Here is a 21348-nt window from a genome sequence, read left to right on the forward strand (position 1 = left end):
TGAAACAGCAAAAATCCCACTTAATTATAATGACATTAAATATCCATCTTTAAATTCAGAAGTCAAAATTTAAAAAAAAAGAGAAAAACCTGCATTTTAACATTTCATCACTATCTGAGCTTATGTATGTTTTAAATTTTCTCAGAGGTCACTGCCTCAAAATGTCTCAGAATCTAGTTAAATTATTTATACAGTAACAAAACATGTGTATTTGTATATGTCCAGATCACTGATATTTACTCAGGTTAAATATTTATTGCCTTTGAACAAAACATTTAAAAAATTAAAACCACAGTTTAAGTCTCTAATGTTTTTCAGCTTCTTAAACAGCTCCCTTTGAGATTTTGTCACATTATGACAGCTTAAGTAGAACAGTGCCTTCTGTGTTTTTTCTTTTTAAAGAGGAAACATGTTGACTGTAATGCTGCATGTTGGATAAAATATGTTCAATATGTTGAGCACAATAATTCTAAACTGTATAATCTGTGCTAGGCAAGCTTTATGCTAAGAGAACAAGGTTTGAGTTTAATCCTGAGAAACAGGAGAATCACTCTGGCAATTTACCACAAAATGGGGCTCTGCCCTGTGGTCTATGTATTCAGCACAGTGGTATGAAATTTGAACTAGTCATATCTTATTAAAATAAATGTAGTTTTATTTTACAAGTTTAAAAGTTATCATTAGAGGCTCTGTTCTGTACTCTATGAATTTCACACCATTTTGGGGTTCACCCTAGTCCTGGATGAATTCTTTCAGTGGGACACATGAACTCAAGAATACTAGAGCAGAAAACCTAAGATCTGTGAGTATTTCCAAGGCTGTATAGCAACTTACAAATTTAAAAAGATTGAATAAAGAGATAAATCTAGTCCCCATGATTCCGGTTTAGCAGTCTCCTCTTATGAGTTGCTAAATTCACAATATTAACACGATACTATAGTCTGCCTTTAAAATCAGTTTTTTAGCCACCTGCTGTGGTAGATGCGGTAAGTCCCAAACCTAAATGCCATGTTCTGGGGAGGAGGAGATGATGACAAAAGTTGCTATTGCAGCTGACTAAACTTCATCTGGCTTCTCCAGCCACAGTCCCCCTTGGGAGCCTAGTTCTGCCCCTGTTTTACACTCATGCAGCACTCATGGGGTGAAAGGTCAGCATTAGCTGTGCCCCTGTACTCACCTAAGATTTTGCTAATGTTGGAGTTGTGCATGTCAGGGAAGGCCTGAAGGATTTTCCTCCTCTCATCCTTTGCCCAAACCATGAATGCATTCATTGGTCGCTTGATGTGTGGCTCACTGCTGGCACGGCCTCGGGCATCCCTGTAGACTCGTGCTTCAGCCACAGTGGCACCTCCTGTTGGCCAACAATAATACTGCTGTAGTTTAGCTGCAGAGCCATTCATTGCTTTACTTCCTGTAGTGTCAGGGCAGGAAGAACAAGATGGGTGCAAAGAATTATTATAGAGATAAAGTAACATTACAGATTGTCGCCTTGGCTCCAATGCTAGCCCTGGGCCTGTCTCTTCTAAGTGATCTCTTGGGAGCAGAAGACATTTTCAGATGATAATTCTTCAGGCCCTTCTTATGTAGCCCCAAAGGGACACTGGACAGAATTAACTTTGCATATTTTCATACAGCTGGTACATTTACTGCAATCAACTCCAGGTGATCAAGTAATGACTGGCATTATTTTATAGCAAATTTTCCTGCTGTGATTCCTTCCTTCAAAAGCAGGCTCTTCCCTGTCATTTTAGCTTCACATGCCCCAAATCACAGCCATCTCAAACAAAATTCCCCCAAAGAGAATTGTTTTTCATAGCACTGTCCCTTGGCCTGCACCATGCTTCTCCTAGTCTGTCATGCTAAGTCCCACACATCCTTCAAATCCTATTCAAATGTTGGCATGTTTCATAACGAATCAATTCAAGGAAAAATAATGACTGAGCAATTCCTGTGAGTTAGGCTTTACATCAGGTGCTAGGGATACAAAGGCAAATAATGTGGCTTCTGCTTTTATGGTGCTCAGAATTGGAGGGGAGGCAGGCACTTATACCAGAAAGTGTGGTAAGTGCTGCAAAACTGGAGTTAACAAGGTGCAAAGGAGAAGCAGACAGGATGGTCAGCTACTGCTTCCTAGGAGATGTGATGCTCCTGCTGAGGCTCAAAGGCTGACATGGAATCTGCAGTTGAGCGGGAGAGGGGAGTAAAGACAGATGAGAAGGGTGTTCAGGCTAAAAGAACAGCATTTGCAACGATGCTCCCAGGCAGTGTGCATTTCTTCTTGTTTTCATGTCCCAAAGTAGTTATTGTTTATGTGACTGTCTCCCTCCGATCTTTCTATGCCATCCCTAGGAACATGAGATCTCTGAAGTTTGAGATTATCTTGCACTTATTCTTGAATACCTGGGATTCTTCACATACTAGACAATAAATATTAAGTGAAAAAAATGTGGGTTTCAATTCTTATGAAAAAGTAGTAGACTAGTAGAGGTGTTCATTTCAAGGGTCCTGATATATTTTCCTGTTGTTTAATGGAATTTCTTTAACACCTATGAAACTATATTTAAATTTCTGGTGTAATTTCTGAAAAGCTGACTCTAGTAACGTAATAGATTGGAAGCTCCTTAAGGATGGGGGCAAGGGATGGCTCTTGTCATTGCTGTATTCCTTAGATCTAGTGGAATATCTGGCACATAGAATTTTAGTTAATAAATGTAATGAATGAATGAAGCTCTTGGTTATCTTCACGACCCCAACCCCTGCCCACCTGCAGTGTGACATACCAATATATGCTTTGTCATGTGGCAATTACTGCCTATCTCCCTATGCACTGAGAACTTCTATAGTAAGATACAAAGTATTGGACTGATGTCAATACTTCTATGCATAAGCAGGAAAGCCTTCCCCCAAAAGTGTAGGTGCAAACCCCACATTTCTGTTTTCTGGACAAAGCAAATTCTTTCAGCTCAGCCAACTTATATAGAAATAACACAACCTAATCAATCTCTGGTCCTTCTATTTCCAGATACCTTGGTTAAGTAGAAATTTGTTGGTGTCAAAACCAGTAATAAATTAGAACATTAAAGAACACTGTTATTTGGCAAATATGTTCATCATTTATTGTAAACAAAAGACAGGATAAAAGGATGGAATTGGCCAATATTGTGATTTTTTTTCCTAAACATGAAGGAGGGTGGAGAGGCCACTTTCTGAAAATCATGCAAAAATAAACATATTTTTTATAAACAGCCCTTCTTTTAGGCTTACTAGACAGAATGATGCCTTACATGAAAAGTCTCAGATCCCAAGATGCATAACTAATATGCTACCTTTTTGCCACCATACCCACAGTACATTAATTTCATTTAAAATGCACTGACCATACAGGATAAATTGATTTCACTTTATATGGGTTTGACAGCCATGTTTATTGTGCAGTGAAATGTAGTGTAGCTTCCAGCTGACAATATCCATCAACACAGGGCAATATGCTGACTGCTGGGCCAGATGAAGGCATACATTACTCTGGAAGTGAAATACTCATTCAGATACGACAGTGTCTTCTCCTGAGGATCACCATGGTAATTTATGATGCCCTCAGTGCCATTACTTTACAACTGACATGGATTCAGCAATTTATATACTGGCATGCATACACATAAAAGTAGACAGGTTTGTGGAGAATGTCAGATGCAAAAACATTTCAGTATTATTCTAAGTTAACTACTATGCCACAGGTGATTAACATTTGAGATCTGTTTTTGCTGTTGTAGCTCTTTTACCTCTAGCAAACCCAACTAGTCAGCTTCTATTTATTTCTTCATTTAAAGTATGTATTTCATTGTAAATTGGAATTTTTAATCTTCTAAAGACTGATAGAAATCATGGTAAATTTTTAGATTCTGCTTGTACAGAGAGAGCTTCTATATCCTCTACTCCATACTATCGATTCTCCCAGACTATGCCCAATTTCTCTTCCTCTTCTGCTATATCAGTCTTAGCATAGGTTTCTTTGTCTCTTTTCTTTACTAAACACTACCTTCCCTTGCCCAAGGAACAGAACTCAGGTCCCACATGCACCAACTGCTCTGCAATGACCTCTCCCCTTCCCCTCACAGCACTGAATTCATAACACAGAGGATCTCAAGGACTTATAAGAAATGCTTCAGAAAATGGAGAAACTCAAGAACAGTGCATAGTATAAAAATGTGAAGGAAGAAGGGAAAATAGAAAATGCTTTAGATATGTGAACATCTCTTTTTGTCAACTCTTCTCTCTTCCTGAAGGAGTGAACTGAAAAACAAATGGGGGCATCCTAAGCTAAACTAGGAATGTTGTGGCAGACAAATCAAGATTTGAGAAGAGACTAACTCAGGGAGACTGAAGTGTGAAACTACTTTTGAATTGGACTTGATATCTGAGCAGAGATGAACCATGTCTTTTAATGACAGAAATTTGCAGTGCACAGATCCCTTTGCAAAATCTTAACCTGGACCAATTTTTTCCCGGTATTTTCTCCTCTCCCTCCTCCTAATTTCACCTCCTTTCTTACCTATCTTTTTAATATGTGGTATTCTAAGGCTACCTTATGATTATAAAACTATGTTCATGATGTCACCCTCCTTCTTACTTAGGCAGCCAGGGCAAAACAGCAATAAACCTACTTTGCATATGAAAATTGGCCTCTTACTCTTGCCTTAATAATTACCACTAACATCCTGAGGAAATGTCCTCTATCCTTTCCTGAACTTATACCTCAGTTTATTAATATTTCAGGAAATGCAATATTGTAAACCACAGATACCCCACAAAGACACGTTGAGGGTTTCTTTTATCTTTTTGCAGGGACTCTGCGATGTACAACTTCCAGAGAATTTATGGAAGCATTCAAATGAGCACTATGCAGAAAGATGCTTTGCTACAAATATTTCTTTGGCCAAATATATTGATAGAAAACATCTCTCAATATTACTTTATTTTTCATTGAAAGATGACAACTCATCTATTATTTGAACTTAGAATTTAGGTTTGAGTGAAGTTCACATTCACAATTTTATAAAAGTATCAGTCACAAAAGAATATATGTGTGTATGTGTATGTGTGTGTGTGTGTGTGTGTGTACTGGGGATTAAACTCAGGGGCACTTGACTACTGAGCCACATCCCCAGCTCTGTGTTGTATTTTATTTAGAGACGGGGTCTTACTGAGTTGCTTACTCATTTTTGCTGAGGCTAGCTTTGAACTCATGATCCTTCTGCCTCAGCCTTCCTGAACCGCTGGGATTACAGGGATGCATGCTACTGTGTGTGGCAAAAGAACATTTAGAAAGCATCCTAAATTCCCTAAAATTCATTTCATGAAAGAAATTGGTTAGGGAATTGTTGTTTCAGCACATGACTATATATGCTGAATAATTCAGAAATTCAAAGAATAGAAATTAAGTATTTTTTGAAACTCCTTTAAATAGATAAGGAAGATTCTATAGAATACTATCAACTGTTTTCAAAAGGTATGCCTTAATCTGTATATCTACAGCCCAATGTTCACTTTCTATTATAATTCACTCTAAAATTCTAAATATCAGGTAAGATTTTATACTGTTTCATTCATTTTTGAGATATCATTAAGTGTAAAAACAAAATATTTCATTGTTAAATAGACAACACTCTTCTGGCATCCAAAATCAAATTGTCCTAAGGAATGGCTTAACATTCTATAAGGAAGTTACCTTTTGTTTTAATGGCAGAGGAAACATTTGTGCATTCAAAGTAAGATTTCTCCTAGACAGCAATTGGAAGGAGCCTAGACCCACAGCTGTGTACCTGGGGACTACTCTTTCCTGCTGATCTAAGAGACTATCAGCACTAGCAGTCCCAAATGACAGTTACTGAAAGGCCAGAAGGTCAACAGCACCACCCTAAGATACCAAGGGGAAGCATGGTCCCTGTGGGCCAGAGCCTCTACTCCACATGACTTCCCCTAGGAAGCTCATCTTGGTTAATTTATCCTTCATCTCTTCAGTCACAGTTTGTATAAATGCAAACTTTCAGTTAAGCAAAGAAAGATAGTTAACCTACAGGGAGAAAATAGAAATCACCAAGACAAAGACCTCCTTAGGAAATTGTGACTAGAATGATTTAGGGAAGACAGAAAATTGAGTTTTTCCAGGTGGGTTGGAATGACGTCTAGTTTCACCATCATAGTCGATGGCAATGGTCCTGAACTAATCCTAGAGAGGCCCCTTCCTGGGTAAATTCCAAGGGCTATCTGAATGAATGAGTGAGTGTTTGGTGTGGGTTTGTGCATATATAAATTTTCCTTAAGGAAGAATTCTGGCTAATTCTATAATGTGTCTAGTAATAATTTATTTATGCATTAATTCAGCAAATACTTCTGACAAATTTCAGATGTATCCAGCACTGCGATGGAGCATGCAAGCTAAATAACACATGTACTTTGTTTTTAAGGAAGTTGTTCTAGTGAGGAAAAGACACATAAATGAAAAATTATAAAACAGTCCTAACAAAGGAAATTTTAGAATACCATGAAAGCAGAGAAGAGATTGTTGAGGTAGACAGAGATGAATATTAGGGAGGCTTTGGAAATAAAGTGACACTTGAGCACTTGAGAGCAAGTTTTCCTAGCAGGTAGGAGTTTGAAAGTATTCCAGGCTGGGAAATGAGTGTGAATAAAGGCACAGAGTTATAACAAAAGCACAATAGTTTGAAGGATAAAAAGAAGCTGGCTGTGGTTTGGGCTTATGGAAAAAAGAGGGAGTACTAACAGATGAAATTAGAAAAGTAAATAGAGGCCAGATTGCTAAGCACCTTGAATTCCAACCTAAGAAGTCTTTAAGGTATTTAAGCAGGGGAGTAACATGAACAAATATATTCTGGAAGAGATCAAAATGGAAGCCGAATGAGAAATTACCACTGAATAGTCTCAGTGATCACAAGTGAATTGATAATAAAGAATAGAGAAAAATAAGGTATCTAAATGCCTTCTAAAAGGCCTATGAAGACTTGTATTTTGTCAGACAGAATGAATGTTATATATGAAAACTATTGGCATTAAAAATTCTGTTCTGGGGGCTGGGGCGATGGCTTAGCGGTAGAGTGCTTGCCTAGCACATGTGAGGCCCTGGGTTCCATCCTCAGCACCACATACATGAATAAATAGAATAAAGGTAATAAAAAAATTCCTTTAAAAAATTCCGTTCTGGGATACAGTTCTGGTAATGGCATAATAGCTATTATCAGACCAAATCTCCAACAGATAATAATTAAAAATGCTGGGCAAAATATGAAAAGATGACTATATGAAGACATCTGAGAGCTACCAAAATTCAGCAGAAACTGGAGAGAATTCCATGCTAGAAGGGAGGGAATTTTACTAAATGGAATTCTGTTTTCATAGTTTTTACTATGAATATGCTCCCCCGTCTGCTCAGTGTTGAGCGGCAAGTGCCAACAGTGTCTATTTTGCTTAATGTGTCAAAGACAGAATTTGAGGTTTCCAAGTGACTGAACCCTGAACTTCACATGTATAGGGAAGACTCAAGTGAGCTATGTGAAAAACAGGGCTCTATATCTGAAAAATCTAGCAGCTATGTCAGCTGATGCCCACTGCAAGGGAAATAGAATTTGGTTTTGAATCCTATAAAGTTAGAGGGGATTTATAAACACCTTGTACTTTGCCTTGAAATCCCAGAGGGGCAATCCTTTAGAAATAAATTCTACATACTAAGACTAAAGATTCACCTAGGACTAAAAACAAAATTGATATAAACTTTCACACAGTGTAAAACTAAGCCTTGATAAGTTTAATGCAATTGGCAGATAATTTAATGGCCTCCTGCTACAAAAATTAACATTTTAAAATGAAGACTAATAAAGTCCAGAGGCATATAATTTATAATCCACAACAGACAATATATATTATAAAAAATGACTGGTTGTCCAAACAACCAGGAAAATGTGACCCAGAGACCAAAAACAGAAACAAAGACCTAGATGAAAATTACCTGGATTTGGTGAGAAACATCAACTAACAAGTTCAAGACATGCAGAGAAATGCATGCATATCAAATACAAAGAAACCACACCAAGAATCCAGTTAAACTGCTGAAAACAAAAAAACAAAGAGAAACTTCCAGAGAAAATGGACATTACATACAGGAGAACAATCATGCAAGTGATGAATAATTATTCATTAGAAACAACGCAGACTGGAAGAGTATGGAACTTCTTTAGAGTATTGAAAGAAAAAGGCAATCTAGGATTTTTATCCAGTGACCATATGGTTCAAAGTCAGTAGAGTAGAGGGAAGGAAACAGGGGCAGGAAGGAGGGGAGGTGACTGAATTGGAGAAAATTATATGCCTTGCTTATACAATCATGTCAAAATGAACCCTAATATTATGTATAACTGAAAGGAACTAATAAAAATATTTTAAACGTGTGAGTGGAATATTATTTAGCCACAAAAAAGAATGAAATGTCATTTTCAATAACATGGATGGAACTGGTGGACATCATTTTAAGTGACAGAAACCATACATGTAAAATACTGCAAGTCTTCTTTCATACGTAGAAACTAAGAAATGTCACCCTGAAAGTAGAAAAGTGTTTTCTAGGGTTGGGAATGCTGCCAAGAGATGACCAGAGTGGAAGAAAGGTGGTTGATGATGATTAATGCACATTGTACATATGTATGGAAATATAACACTGACTCCCACTAACACATACAATTAATATATGTTAATGAAATATACAAAGTAAAAAATTAAAGCATAGTTATTACAGAACACGTAGAAATAATGTCCAACAAAAACCAGATATACCACAAGGAAGAAAATCTTAAAGCTAAGTGACTTTTTCCTTCAATAGATTTAATTAATAAATGACTAATTTAGTGTTTTAAAACATACCAGACTATTTAATGCAAAACAAAACATTGTATTGGGGACTTTCAACCTATATAGAGCTATAATATGGGACAACAATAGCATATTAGCTTAAAGGACAAAGGTCGTAAGTGGCAGTAAATTGTTAATTTTATTTTAGGTGAAGTGGTAAAAGTTCTATACTTGTTCTATTTTATGTGAAGTGGTAAAAGTTTGACTGTGGGATACTCAAGGATGTGTAGTGAGTTCTTAGAAAAATCAATTTTAAAAGATACAGAGAGCTGTAGCTAAAAGTCAGTAGAATAATTCAAACAGAATCCTTCAAAAGAATTCATTTTATCCAAAGGAAGGCAGGAATGGAGAAAAAGAGATGAAAAACTGAGGGAACAAATAGAAAAAAAATTACAAATTATAAAAACCAAGTCCATTAAATTCAACAATTATATTACATAGAGATGAAGTTAAATAATTAAATTTAAAGTCAGAGATTTTCAGAATGGATAAAGAGCAAAAAAAAAAAAATCAATGAAATAGAAAACAGACACAATAAAGACAATTTAAAAAGCCAAGGGTTAGTAATTTGAAAAGATCAATAAGATTGACAAACCCATTCTAAGAATGATCAACAGACAAAGAGAAAAAACAAAAAAATATCAGTATCCAGAATGAAAGAGTGAATTTCACCATCAGTACTACTCACATTAAAACGATAATAAGGCATATTATGAATTCTTAATTCCAATAAATTTGACAACTCAGATGAAATGGACAAATTCCTCAAAAGACAAACTAATGAAATTTACTCAATAAATAGAAAATATGAATCATCAGATAATAAAAAATAGAATTTATGACCAAGAACCTTCCCACTCAAAACTCCATTCGTGAATGGTGTCACTAGCAAATTTCAAGAAAGAGGCAAAAAGATGGTGTGAAAATGCAGAGAGCGGAGGCAGAAAGAACTAGCCATTCATTTTATGAGGGAGCGTACCCTGATAGAGAGGGGAACATGAGTACAAAGGTCCTTCATAAAATATTAGCAAACAGAATCTAGAATATGTAATATGTACACCATGAACAAGCAGGAGTTATCTCAGGAACTAAGATGAGTTTAAAATTTGAATCAGGGAATACAATTCATTAATACTAATAGAACAAATGGGAGGAAAAAAACAGATGGCTGCCACAGATTTGGAAAATGGTTTTGACAAAACTCAATACACTTTCATGATAAATAATCTCTGAAAACTAGTAATAGAAGAGAACTTTCTCATTCTGTTAAAGGGCATCTAAAGAAAACCTACACTTAACAATATATTTAATAGGGAACTACTGAATGCCTTCCCTTAAGATGAAGAACAAGGGAAAATATTCACCCTTGCTAACCAACAATTTAAAAGGAAAAAGTATACAAATTGGAAAAAGGCCCATAATATTATCTGTTCATATGAACTCCTAAGGAATCTACAACAAATTACTAGAAAATGTGAATTTAATAGTGTTGTAATATAAAATAAAAACACAAATCAATCATATTTCTATGCACTAGCTACAAACAATTAAAATATTTTAAAATTTACATTCATTCATAACACCACCACAAAATAAAATATGCGGGGATACATTTAGCCTCCTCAAAAAGTGTTCAAGACACCTACACCAAAAACAATACATTTGTGAATTAAGGAAGATTCACATAAATGGAAGAATATGCCATGGTCATGAATCAGAAGACTCAATATTGTTAAGGCATCATTTCTTACTGAATTTATAGATTCAATTCAATCCCAATAATAATCCCAAAAGTATATTTTTATAGACATTGACAAGTTGATTTTAAAATTTATATAAAACACAAAACAGTAACAGCCAAAGCATTCTTGAAGAAACAGAATTCAAAATATCTTAATAAAGATCCAGGCTGTTAAAATGAGAAATGATAGCCTCTCCAACACACAGTTCTAGGACAACTGGATACATATATTGAAAAAAGTAAACCTTGGTTTATCACATGCTACACAAAGCAATTAATTTGAAGCTGGACATAGTGGTGAGCACCTGTAATCTCAGCAATTTGGGAGACTGGGAGAGGAGGATCACCAAGTTCAAAGTTCACCTGGCAAGTTAGTGAGACCCTGTCTTAAAACAAAAAATAAAAAGGGCTGGAGATTCAGTGCAGTGGTAGAGCATCTGGGTTCATTAAATGCCAGTTCCACAAAAAAGTAGGGGTGGAGGAACGAATAATTTGAGGTAAACCATGACTTAATACTAAAAGCAAAAGCTATAAACACTCCTTAAAAAATACAAAGGACAATATTTTAGAGTGACTCTGGAGCAAAAAGAGTTGCAGATATGGCATACAAAGCAATAAATGTATGAGAAAAAGTGATAAATTGAACTACATCAAAATTAAAACATTCATCAAAATCTTTGTTAAGAAAATGAAATGTCAAAGAACAGGAAAAACTGTTCACAATACACACAAAAGTTTTCACCTAGAACATATAAAGAACTTCTACAAAAAGCAACAAAAGAATAAAAATCTAATTTTAAATGAACAGAAGAGCTTGAATGAATACTTTATAGAAAACAAAAAGAGCCAGTGGGTACATGGAAAGGTATTCCATATCATTAATCATCAGGAAAATGAAAATTAAAACCACAATGAGATTTCATTCCACATGCACTAGAATGGCTTAAACGCTAAACATTTGGCAAGGACAGTGAGCAACTGGAAATCTGATATATCAGTGGTGGAATTGTAAAATGGAATAATCATTTTCTAACAGTTTCTTCTAAGTAAAATATGACAGCAATTTCTCTCCTAGGGTATTTACCCAAAACACAGGGAAATACAGAAATAGATTTATGGAATTAATCTATGCAGAAATAGACTTAAATAAGAATATCATTGTTTTATTAATAATAAAAAGAATTGAAAATAACTTGAAAACAGAAAAAATGGTGGTTCATGCATATAACGGGACACTATTTAAAGTAAAACTGTTTTAATTATTAGTTAATAAAAAGCAAAATAAAATAAAATAAAACATAAAACCAATCAACAAACAAACAAGCAAAATTGCTTTCTCTGAAAGGTTCTTTTCTCTGTAAACCTGAGAAGTATGTGGCATTTTCAGACCATTGTGAACTAAAAAATGGATTCATTTACCAAAAAGAAGTATTAAGAAGAGGGGGAAAAGGCTATAATTGATTGCTTATGGATTAAAAAAAAAGATATAGATATTACTATCAGGTTGTTTGACAGAATTGTTGACAATCATTCTATTTTAGACTACTTCAGTCTATCAATAGAATGTTGATTTTCTCCTGTGGGATTTGGAAAGAGTTACATGATATATTTTATAGTCCCTTATTTGAGTTAATAGAGAAAATGATGATGACTACATTAGAAACAAAAATGTAGAATATGAAGAAATTTTAGAAGGGGATATAAGAAATTAGAAAAGAAGTAGAGTATTAAAATTACTTAAATTTGTTCACCATGTTTATCCCACCAAATCTATCTTAATATGATGGAGGTCTAATTCACTGTTCGGCAATGGCTGACAGCTGTCTGTCCTGACTGTGGAAGCCCTTTGCTAAATTCTCTTTCCTGATTACTGCCAGAATGTTAACTTACTTTCAGTATAAGAAGGCTGCCTGCAATGCAAATTAGAGTGGGGGGAGGTGGAAGGGAGAGAGAGAAAGAGAGAGAGAGAGAGAGATTGAGAGATTTGGCCATCCTACTGGTTTACTTGGCGGGCAAAGAACATTCCATGGCTGAGAAGGAGCCTTAATCATTAGGGAAGTGATGTGTTCATCACATCTGAGAAAAAGGGATTGCCAGGATTGAAGAGTATGGTTTGCTCTTTTTATCTTATAAAACATTAGACAGACAGGTTAGCAAAGAGTGACCTATGATAGATAAAATGACCAGTTTTAGAAAGGAACAAAAAAGGAATTACTGGTGATACTTTGACTAAAATGTGATTTCTTCAATTGTCCAATGTGGGGAAAGGTCATAGGTAAATTTTCATTATCCTGTTTTCATCCAAATGTTCTTTTAAGTCTTTATTTACTTCAACTGTTGAACATGTGTATAACAAGAAAATCACTGGATAAACTATAAAGATAGATTGTGACATATACTATACACATAAAGAAAAAATTTCATTAGACACTTTGGTAATAGACATTTATTTCACCAATCAGAATACCAAAGAAATTCTTCAAAGAGCCATTCATGATACATTAGGCCAGAGGTCAATTTCTACGATAGGAACACCAGGTGTGCTAAATAGTTCGTTCTATATAAGATAATATTTGCAAAGTGCTTTCACTAAATACATTATTTTGATCCCCTTTATAATCCTTTGAAGTGAGTAGGAAGGTAGATATCATTTGACCCACTTTACAGGTAAGGAAACCAAGGCTCAGAGCCATTATGAGATCTCCCCCTAAAATAATGAGTTCCTGGTATACTAATAAGGAGCAGAGCCAGATCTGGAATTTGGGTTTTTTCACTTTCATCCTAGTGCACTTCCTCTACCCCAAAGCTACAATAGTGACTCAGTGCTGTGAAAGAACTGAAATTCAGAGTCCACTATTTCTTGTCTGGAACATAACTTTCCCTCTTTAAGGATGCCACTTCCCTGCACAGCTAAGCACATTAGAGGAGCCCATTACCAGTTATGAAGTTCATGTCACTATCTAATTGGTCTCTGAAATACTGCCCCACCAAAGATGCAATGGCATGTAAAGAAAGCAGTAAGGACTGAAATTATAGCAGGGATTAAAATGATGCTAAATTAATGCATTCCTTGGTCGCAGGATTATGAGCAAGTGTTATTGTGGATAAGGCTTCCATTTTTTTCTATTAGAAACTCCATTCTCTTTAAAAGATCAACAAGAAGAACCAAAAGGGAATTCCCTAAGGTCAGCTCTGAGGAAACATAAACCTCTAATTCAATAACTCTGCTACTACTCTGAAAAAGGCTTTATTATTGCAACATCCATATGGAGCCAATTGGACATTAATGACTAATCAATCCCTCCGCTTTCTATTCTACTTAAAGTGTCACAAACCATGTTTAGATTAGCCCATTTCCTGCTTAGGATTGCTCAAGATGTCTTTTGTTCTTTCAGGACCAGCCTGATGGAGGCAGCTTAAACAAACACACTAGCGGAGTGGCGCAGGAGTTATAAAGTGCCATATGTGAATGAACAAAGGGGCTATACTGAAGCCTTTTGTGGTATTTGTTAATGTTTTTCATCTGAGCTTAAAAAGGCTTAATGACTTTGTGGTGAGCTGATGCATGTGGCTCGTGGCTTTGCAAAATGAAGGAAATTCTAACCAGTGATATGCCAGTCTGTGTTTTCAAGAGTCTCCTGCTTTAAGTTTCAGTGCCTGTGTTTACTTTTTTTTTTCTTTTTAATTCTCAAGTTATATTTGCTTTACACAGATAGCTAAACAGAGCCCTTTATCTTGTTTCAACTATAGAATCCTAGGGCAGCTGGGACAACTTATGTGCTTCTTTATTTTAATGACCTGAAAGTAGCACAGAGCATCAACTATTCTACTTGTTATCTATCCGCCTTATGTATGCACAGGAAGAGGGCTCACAAGCTGTTGAGCCCAGGCAAAAAAGCAGTATTTAAGCTTGAACCAGAGACCACTGGGGATGAAATAAGACAATAACAGGTTCTGACTTTCTAAGATTTCAGGAGAACCAGTCTCAGGTTCAAGAAGATGCCCTTGGAGAATACAGAGGCTGGTGAAAAGCTGGTAGACTAAATAATTCATGTGGCTCTGCAGCTTCTGTCTTCATCCAACCCTAGTTCCTACCATTGACTCCACATGAAGAAGCACAAACCAAGGTGAAGCAAATCTCAGAGCTAGTTAACAAAGATACCACTAAACCCATTCTCCATTTCTACACTTACTGATTACCTTAGCCTTCACTGTCTCTGTTGGAGTATCATAAAATCTAACCTGCTGGCTGGTATTCTTCCAGTTTTGAATCCTTTAGCTTGCATTTAAATACCTCCTTCTAGTTTCAGCCACCACAAATGCAATTCTGACCAGGAGACTCCTATATTTAGATTCTTCAATAGCTGCCTAAATGCCCATGTGATCTGGCCCCTAACTATTGTGCCTCCAGTAGCATCTCTGGTTGCTCTATTTTGTTTAACAACACTATACTACTTCTGGTTCTCTACATACTGTGTTTTGATGCTAAGAGTCCAAGTTTTTTCTCTTCCTGGAACTGTCCATCTTGAACACTTTTGGGATTATCTATCTATTCTTATGTAAGCCACAGATGTTTTCCATGGTTGCTAGGTTAGACCAAGAATTCTAGGCTCCCACAGTTGCACCCTATGCTTACATCTACCTTAATTTTTACCTGTTTATCCAAGTTACCAGTTTTATGGGTCCACATTATTCATTAGACAGCTTACCTCAAAAGAGTCATCCACAACTGCACCCCCAGGGTCCAGTACATAGGCTGGCATAAGGTAAATACTGAAATGCTTATTGGGACAGCAGAGAACAGCAGACATCTTCAACAGTGAGAATTTCAGAGACCCAGATGTCTGCATATTCCATTAGCTCCTGGGAATTTCTGAAATCAGATTTTATATGAAGTCTCACTTTATTTCTTATATTCTGTTAATGTCTTGCAAGGAGAGAGGAAAAACGTACCCATAGTTGTTTGAGACTCAGAGATCATTGGTTTTCATCTTACTTCCTTTACTGACTTGCCACCCTGCACAATTCTGAGAAACTAGTCTCCCCACTTCCAGAAAAACCTTGGTAGGATGGTAAGACAAGTCTGAGCTTTTTGGGAATTGTAAATCTGAAAACTATTTTAACATTGCAGGGCATGTATAAATATATACAATTGATGCACATGCATTCAAATAGGCATACAAAGAGAACTTCCTTGAATAGCAGAAAATGGGTAAAACACTCATAGAATTAGAGAACTTGAACATGAGAAGGAGGTTAAAGATCCCTGCCCACACTTCTCATTTCAGATGAAGAAAATATGAGGTTTAGGGAGATCAAACTCTTCCCAAGTCTCACATTAGTATATGGCAAAATTACACTGGCAACTTACATTTAACTATCCCCAAGACTGCACACTTACCATCAACACAAATTTCTAAAATTGTCAGCCAAATTCTTTCAATGAAATCCAGATTTATCTTCAAAACTACTAGCAATTAATTTAACCAGCTTCTCCTCTTCGTTTCATTTGTTCCAGGGAATCTGTCTTTTATTAGAGTGGGAGATGCAGTTTATAGGTCCAGTAAAAGCTAATTTTTAAGTTATGGATATGGAACTAGTATTAAAAGGAGATGGCTCAGAATTTTGGGGCATTAAGTCCAATCATATAGGACACCAAAAGTTCTCCACATCCTTTGAATTGGTGAAAATATTGAAGGTGCCTAATATTTGTGTGGTTTGAAAGATTTTTTTTAATTCCACAAATTTCTATTTCTAATTAAACTCTAATGTATATTTTAAATGAAACCCATAGAAAAGCTACTCCAACAAAGGGCAACCAGTTCAGGCAGCTCTACTTGGAGAAAAGCAGGAGGCAGTGTGGTTCAGTTGTTATGTACTCAGACACATCTGAGTTTGAATTATAGAGTAACCTTGGGTAAATTATTTCTCTAAACTATAGTTTCTTCTCCCTATGAAAGAGTGTTAATAATTTTTACTTTACAATATCATCCTGAAGAATAAATGGGAACACATGTAAATTTCTAACATAGTGACTAAAACCAGTATTCACACACCAACAGCAATCCCCTTTAATGGTAGCAGTAGTAATGGAATGACAACAGAAATAGGAGACTGTTTAGTACAGTACCAAGAGCATAGCAGGTGATTAGGTGATATTTGTCCCCTTCCTAGACTTTCCTCATATCTGGGTAATGTTTCTGACACTTCATGTTCTGTTTTAAAAACCCACAAGTTAGCTGTATGGTACAATTTATTCCTTAATAGAGCCTCTTTTCTGCTCCCAAAGCTAAAAATATATTTCATGAGGGTCTCTATGAAAAAGACTAAAATGTAATGAAAATGCATAAGGCCCAAACAAAAAAGACCATCTCACATCTCCCCAGTTCCTTATGCAGGACCAATAACCAGATTTGTGTACTTAGCCAGAGCCAGAAGAAAGGAAGAGACCACTATCCTGTGAATTTACAGATCATTTTTTAGCTGTAGTTGGACACAATATCTTTATTTTATTTTTATGTGATGCTCAGGATCGAACCCAGGGCCCCACACGTGCTAAGCAAGCACTCCACTGCTGAGCCACAACACCAGCCCTTACAGATCAGCTTTTTTTTTTTTTTTTTTTTTTTTTTAAAGAGAGAGGAGAGAGAGAGAGAGAGAGAGAGAGAGAGAGAGAGAGAGAATTTATTTATTTATTTAAGTTCTCGGCGGACACAACATCTTTGTTTGTATGTGGTGCTGAGGATCGAACCCGGGCCGCACGCATGCCAGGCGAGTGTGCTACCGCTTGAGCCACATCCCCAGCCCCAGATCAGCTTTTTAAAAAAAACTCACTGGAATGACAAAGGATTAAGATTATTGACTATGAAGCTCTAATAAATCGAGGGCAAGGAAGTTTCAGTACACTTTAAAGTTGTTTTCCTTTCCTCCCTACTAAGAGCTCTGCAACTGTGCAGCATTGGGTATCTACTATCCTATTGTATTTTGTCCTTGTGAAGGACTGACTTTTCATCAGAATAGTGAGCTGGTCCTAAAGCAACATGAAGTGATTTCTCTGCCATGAAAATTATAAACATACACACACACACACACACACACACACACACACACACACACGTCAGCTTTAATTTGTATTTTTAGAAAAAAATATATATATGATGATTAAGCCCAGGGACACTTAACCACTGAGCTACATCCCCAGCCCTTTTTACTTTTTATTTTGAGACAGGGTCTTCCTAAGTTGCTTAGGGCCTTGCTAAGTTGCAGAGGCTGTCTTTGAATTTGCAATCCTCCTGCCTCAGCCTCCTCAGCTATTGGGATTACATGCATGCATCACTATATTCAGCTAGTATAAATTTTCAATGTTTTAATATATTGCTTATGAAATTATGCTCTCCAGAGCTGAGATTTGGGATATTTTTAAAATTTATATATGAAAGCAGAATGTATTTCAGTTCTTATTATACATATACAATTTTGCATATCTCTGGTTGTATACAAAGTATATTCACACCAATTTGTGTCTTCATACATGTACTTTGGATAATAATGATCACCGCATTCCACCATCATTTCTAACGCCATGCCCCCTCCCTTCCCTTCCAACCTCTCTGCCCTATCTAGAGTTCATCTATTCCTCCCATGCTCCCCCTCCCTAGCCCACTATGAATCAGCCTCCTTATATCAAAGAAAACATTCAGCATTTGGTTATTTGGGATTGGCTAAGTTCACTTAGCATTATCTTCTCTGCTAGATGCCTTTCAATAGATGAATGAATAAAAAATATGGCATATATACACAATGGAATATTACTCAGCAATAGAAGAGAATAAAATCATGGGCATTTGCAGGTAAATGGATGGAGTTAGAGATTTGGGATATTAAGATTTAGTTCAGAGTTAACTTTTCATGGCCTATTCCTAAATGTAACAGTTTGCAGTATAATGCAAATGTCAATCTATCCTTATACAGTCTCTTTAATCTGATGCCATGACCTACCTCAGGGCACCATGTCTAAGGTGTAGGTACCCACTGAACAAAAAGAATTTTGAAAAAAAAAGTCACTCCCAAGTGAGAGGCCCAGGTACTAGACTGATCTGTAAGGCATCAATCAGCCACAGCAGACAAAGTGGAAATTATTCTTATGTGTGTAATATATCCAGGAGTAAAGAAGTTACTTTTAATTTGATTTGAATGAAAATTCACCTAACACCTGCTCAGCTTTCTCAGGTGGTAACATGGAAAGACATCTAGCTGAGCATCCCCTCTGCAAAGAAGTTAAAAAGAGAGCAGAGGAATTTAGAGACTAACGGAGCTCCAAGACCAACCTAACTGCTGCTTTTCCGTTATTATTAACCTCTGGAATCTAGGTCAATCTTTAATCATTAAAGGTTAATGTCTATTTGGTGGCAAAGTTTAAATTCGTCAGCCTGGCATTCAAGGCCCTATGCAACATGGAACCCAACTATCTTTAGAACATATTTGATTCAGCAAATATTTATTGAATGCAAGTCTGTATGAGGCTTTGCACTGGGCTTGGTGGAGAACACAAAGATGAGAAATGTGATAACTCTCTCCTGGAGCTTCCTGTGTGCTTCATTGTCTCTGTGTCTGTCTGGATTTTTCTCTCAGCTGAATGCTCTTCCCCTTCTCTTGGCTTATCTAATTCTAGGCTTATTTCCAGTCATACTTCTATCAGTGCCTTCTAGAATTGCTGCTGTCCACAAAGCACTGCAGCTTCTTCTTTCTTTTCTGTTTCTCTGATGATGTCCATGAACATGTTGCTTTTCTTCCTATGTATGCTAACATTATAATTCAAGCTATGTTACTAACTCTTGGACAATAAAATGTAGTCTAATTTTTTACAATCTTTTTTTCCCACTCCGATAAAAGTATTGTGTATATAAAAAATAAACATCAAATTATATCTGGTTGAACATGTGGGTAAAACTCAAGATTGTGAGGCCCTGAGTTTAGACAGATCCTGGTTGGAAAAACTTGGTTCCAGGCACTGGAGATTTCATTCACAGAGAACCACCTCTAAAAAGTTTAAAAATAGACAACAAATAATAGGTGAAAGCAGACTGGGATAGACAAGGAATCTAGAAGAAGAAAAAAGTGAAACATGAGAATATCTTGGTTAAAGAACAAAAGATAGGGAGCCAAACAGAAAATAAGGGAGGGCTGCATAGATATTGGCTATTTGGAACAAATTAGTTTTCAAAACTTAAAAAAAGGTAAGGGCCAAGTAGGCAAAAAAGTTGGTCTCAAATCCAATCTTGACCTGAAGCAGAGAGAATTTAGAGAGCATTCAGAATTGGCCTAATATTCTTCAAATCCCACCAGCCTCAGGTTAGGCTGAATTCTACAGTCTGCATGTGGAAAACCAAGTGGCTCTTGCTGCCAGGAGAGGATTCTGGGAAAGAGACCTAGGCAAAGTTCACATTCTAAGTGTCAGTCCAAACATGGTAGACAGACTTCTATCAACCAGAGTTTATTCTAATGTGCTGATTTATGTGAAACAGACATACATACTGCTGAGGAAGCAAAGACTAATTTTGTAGTCCCACTGGGAACATATGCTAGCTGTTCTTAAGAGTCTAATTTCCATGGTAGATGGTATTAATCTTTGTCACTCAGTGGCTGTAGGGTTGGGAATCACTTTTGTGTGATTCAGTAATGGCACAGGCAGGCATTTCTCCCTCAGGGCATAGATACTTCATTAGAAAAGTAGATCATTTTTGGATTACACTACGGCCATTGATACCTCGTTAGAAAACGCAACCCAATGAGAAACCAGCAACTGGGCAGGGCTGGGTTCCTTACTAAAAGGAGGCTGGGTCTTTGATTGGGCTTTCACACTGAAATAACTATGAGAGCAGGTTGAGTTCCCTTTATGGAGTATTAGGGGATGGAGTTATTCAAGAATCTTGACATTTCACTCTCTTGCCCCATCAGGACTATCCATCACTTGGAGAGTTCAATGGAAATTGTTTTCTACCAACATTAAAAGTTATTTGGGAGCTTTTAAGACACAGCAAATATATTTCTTTAAGAGAAGTTTATTTGCTTGTTTAAGAGCGCTGCACTTTATATATAGTGCTGATATAAACTGGTGCACAGGATCCTCTAAAACTGTTTATATCCACAGTAAAATACATTTTTGTGATACTCATACAACAGAGTTAGTCCAGAGCCAAGGGCTTCGTGAACTCTGCTTATCTCCTATCCACCTAGCCTGTGTGGCTGTTACTCATTTTCACCATGTCTTGGGCCTCCCTTACTACCCATTCTAGCCTCAGTCTCAACCTGCTGGTTCTACAGAGACTCCTTTGCCTATTTTCTTCTGTGAGATGCCTAGAAATGCAATTTTAGACAGCCATGGAAGGCTGGATCCATATCCCTGTCACACAGCTCTGGCTAATGCTCCCTGTGATTTACTGGGGACTTTTCTTTTACTATGTATACTTCCTCAACTTTTATTCCTGATACATGCCCTAGTAGTTGTATATCTTCTTGGTCAAAGCGTGTCCTCTCTGGTATATTTCTACAATAACTGCATTTTTTTAGAAGACTACATGAGGTCCCTAATTGATACTTGCTAAATTCTAGTTGCCTTCAAGGTCAATGAGTTCAATTATATGAATTAGAGTTAAAAATATATCAACTAGGAAACATCTATATCAATTTCCTCA

At 36.5% G+C, this 21348-nt stretch overlaps 1 protein-coding gene across 27 annotated transcripts in view; it reads right to left on the reverse strand.

The window, feature by feature from the left end:
* Window positions 1-21348, reverse strand: part of SOX6 (SRY-box transcription factor 6) — a 603909-nt gene that overhangs the window by 18302 nt on the left and 564259 nt on the right. For 25 of the 27 annotated variants that reach the window (XM_081280977.1, XM_081280953.1, XM_081280954.1 and 22 more), the window contains one exon: window positions 1178-1411. In XM_081280977.1, the coding sequence (XP_081137103.1) occupies window positions 1178-1411 (234 nt within the window). The remainder of the gene's footprint in view (window positions 1-1177; window positions 1412-21348) is intronic. The other 2 variants (XM_081280966.1, XM_081280973.1) reach the window with 1 other exon arrangement.

This window comes from Spermophilus citellus (genome assembly GCF_964194105.1).
Source record: "Spermophilus citellus genome assembly, chromosome: 2".
Classification (NCBI taxonomy): domain Eukaryota; kingdom Metazoa; phylum Chordata; class Mammalia; order Rodentia; family Sciuridae; genus Spermophilus; species Spermophilus citellus.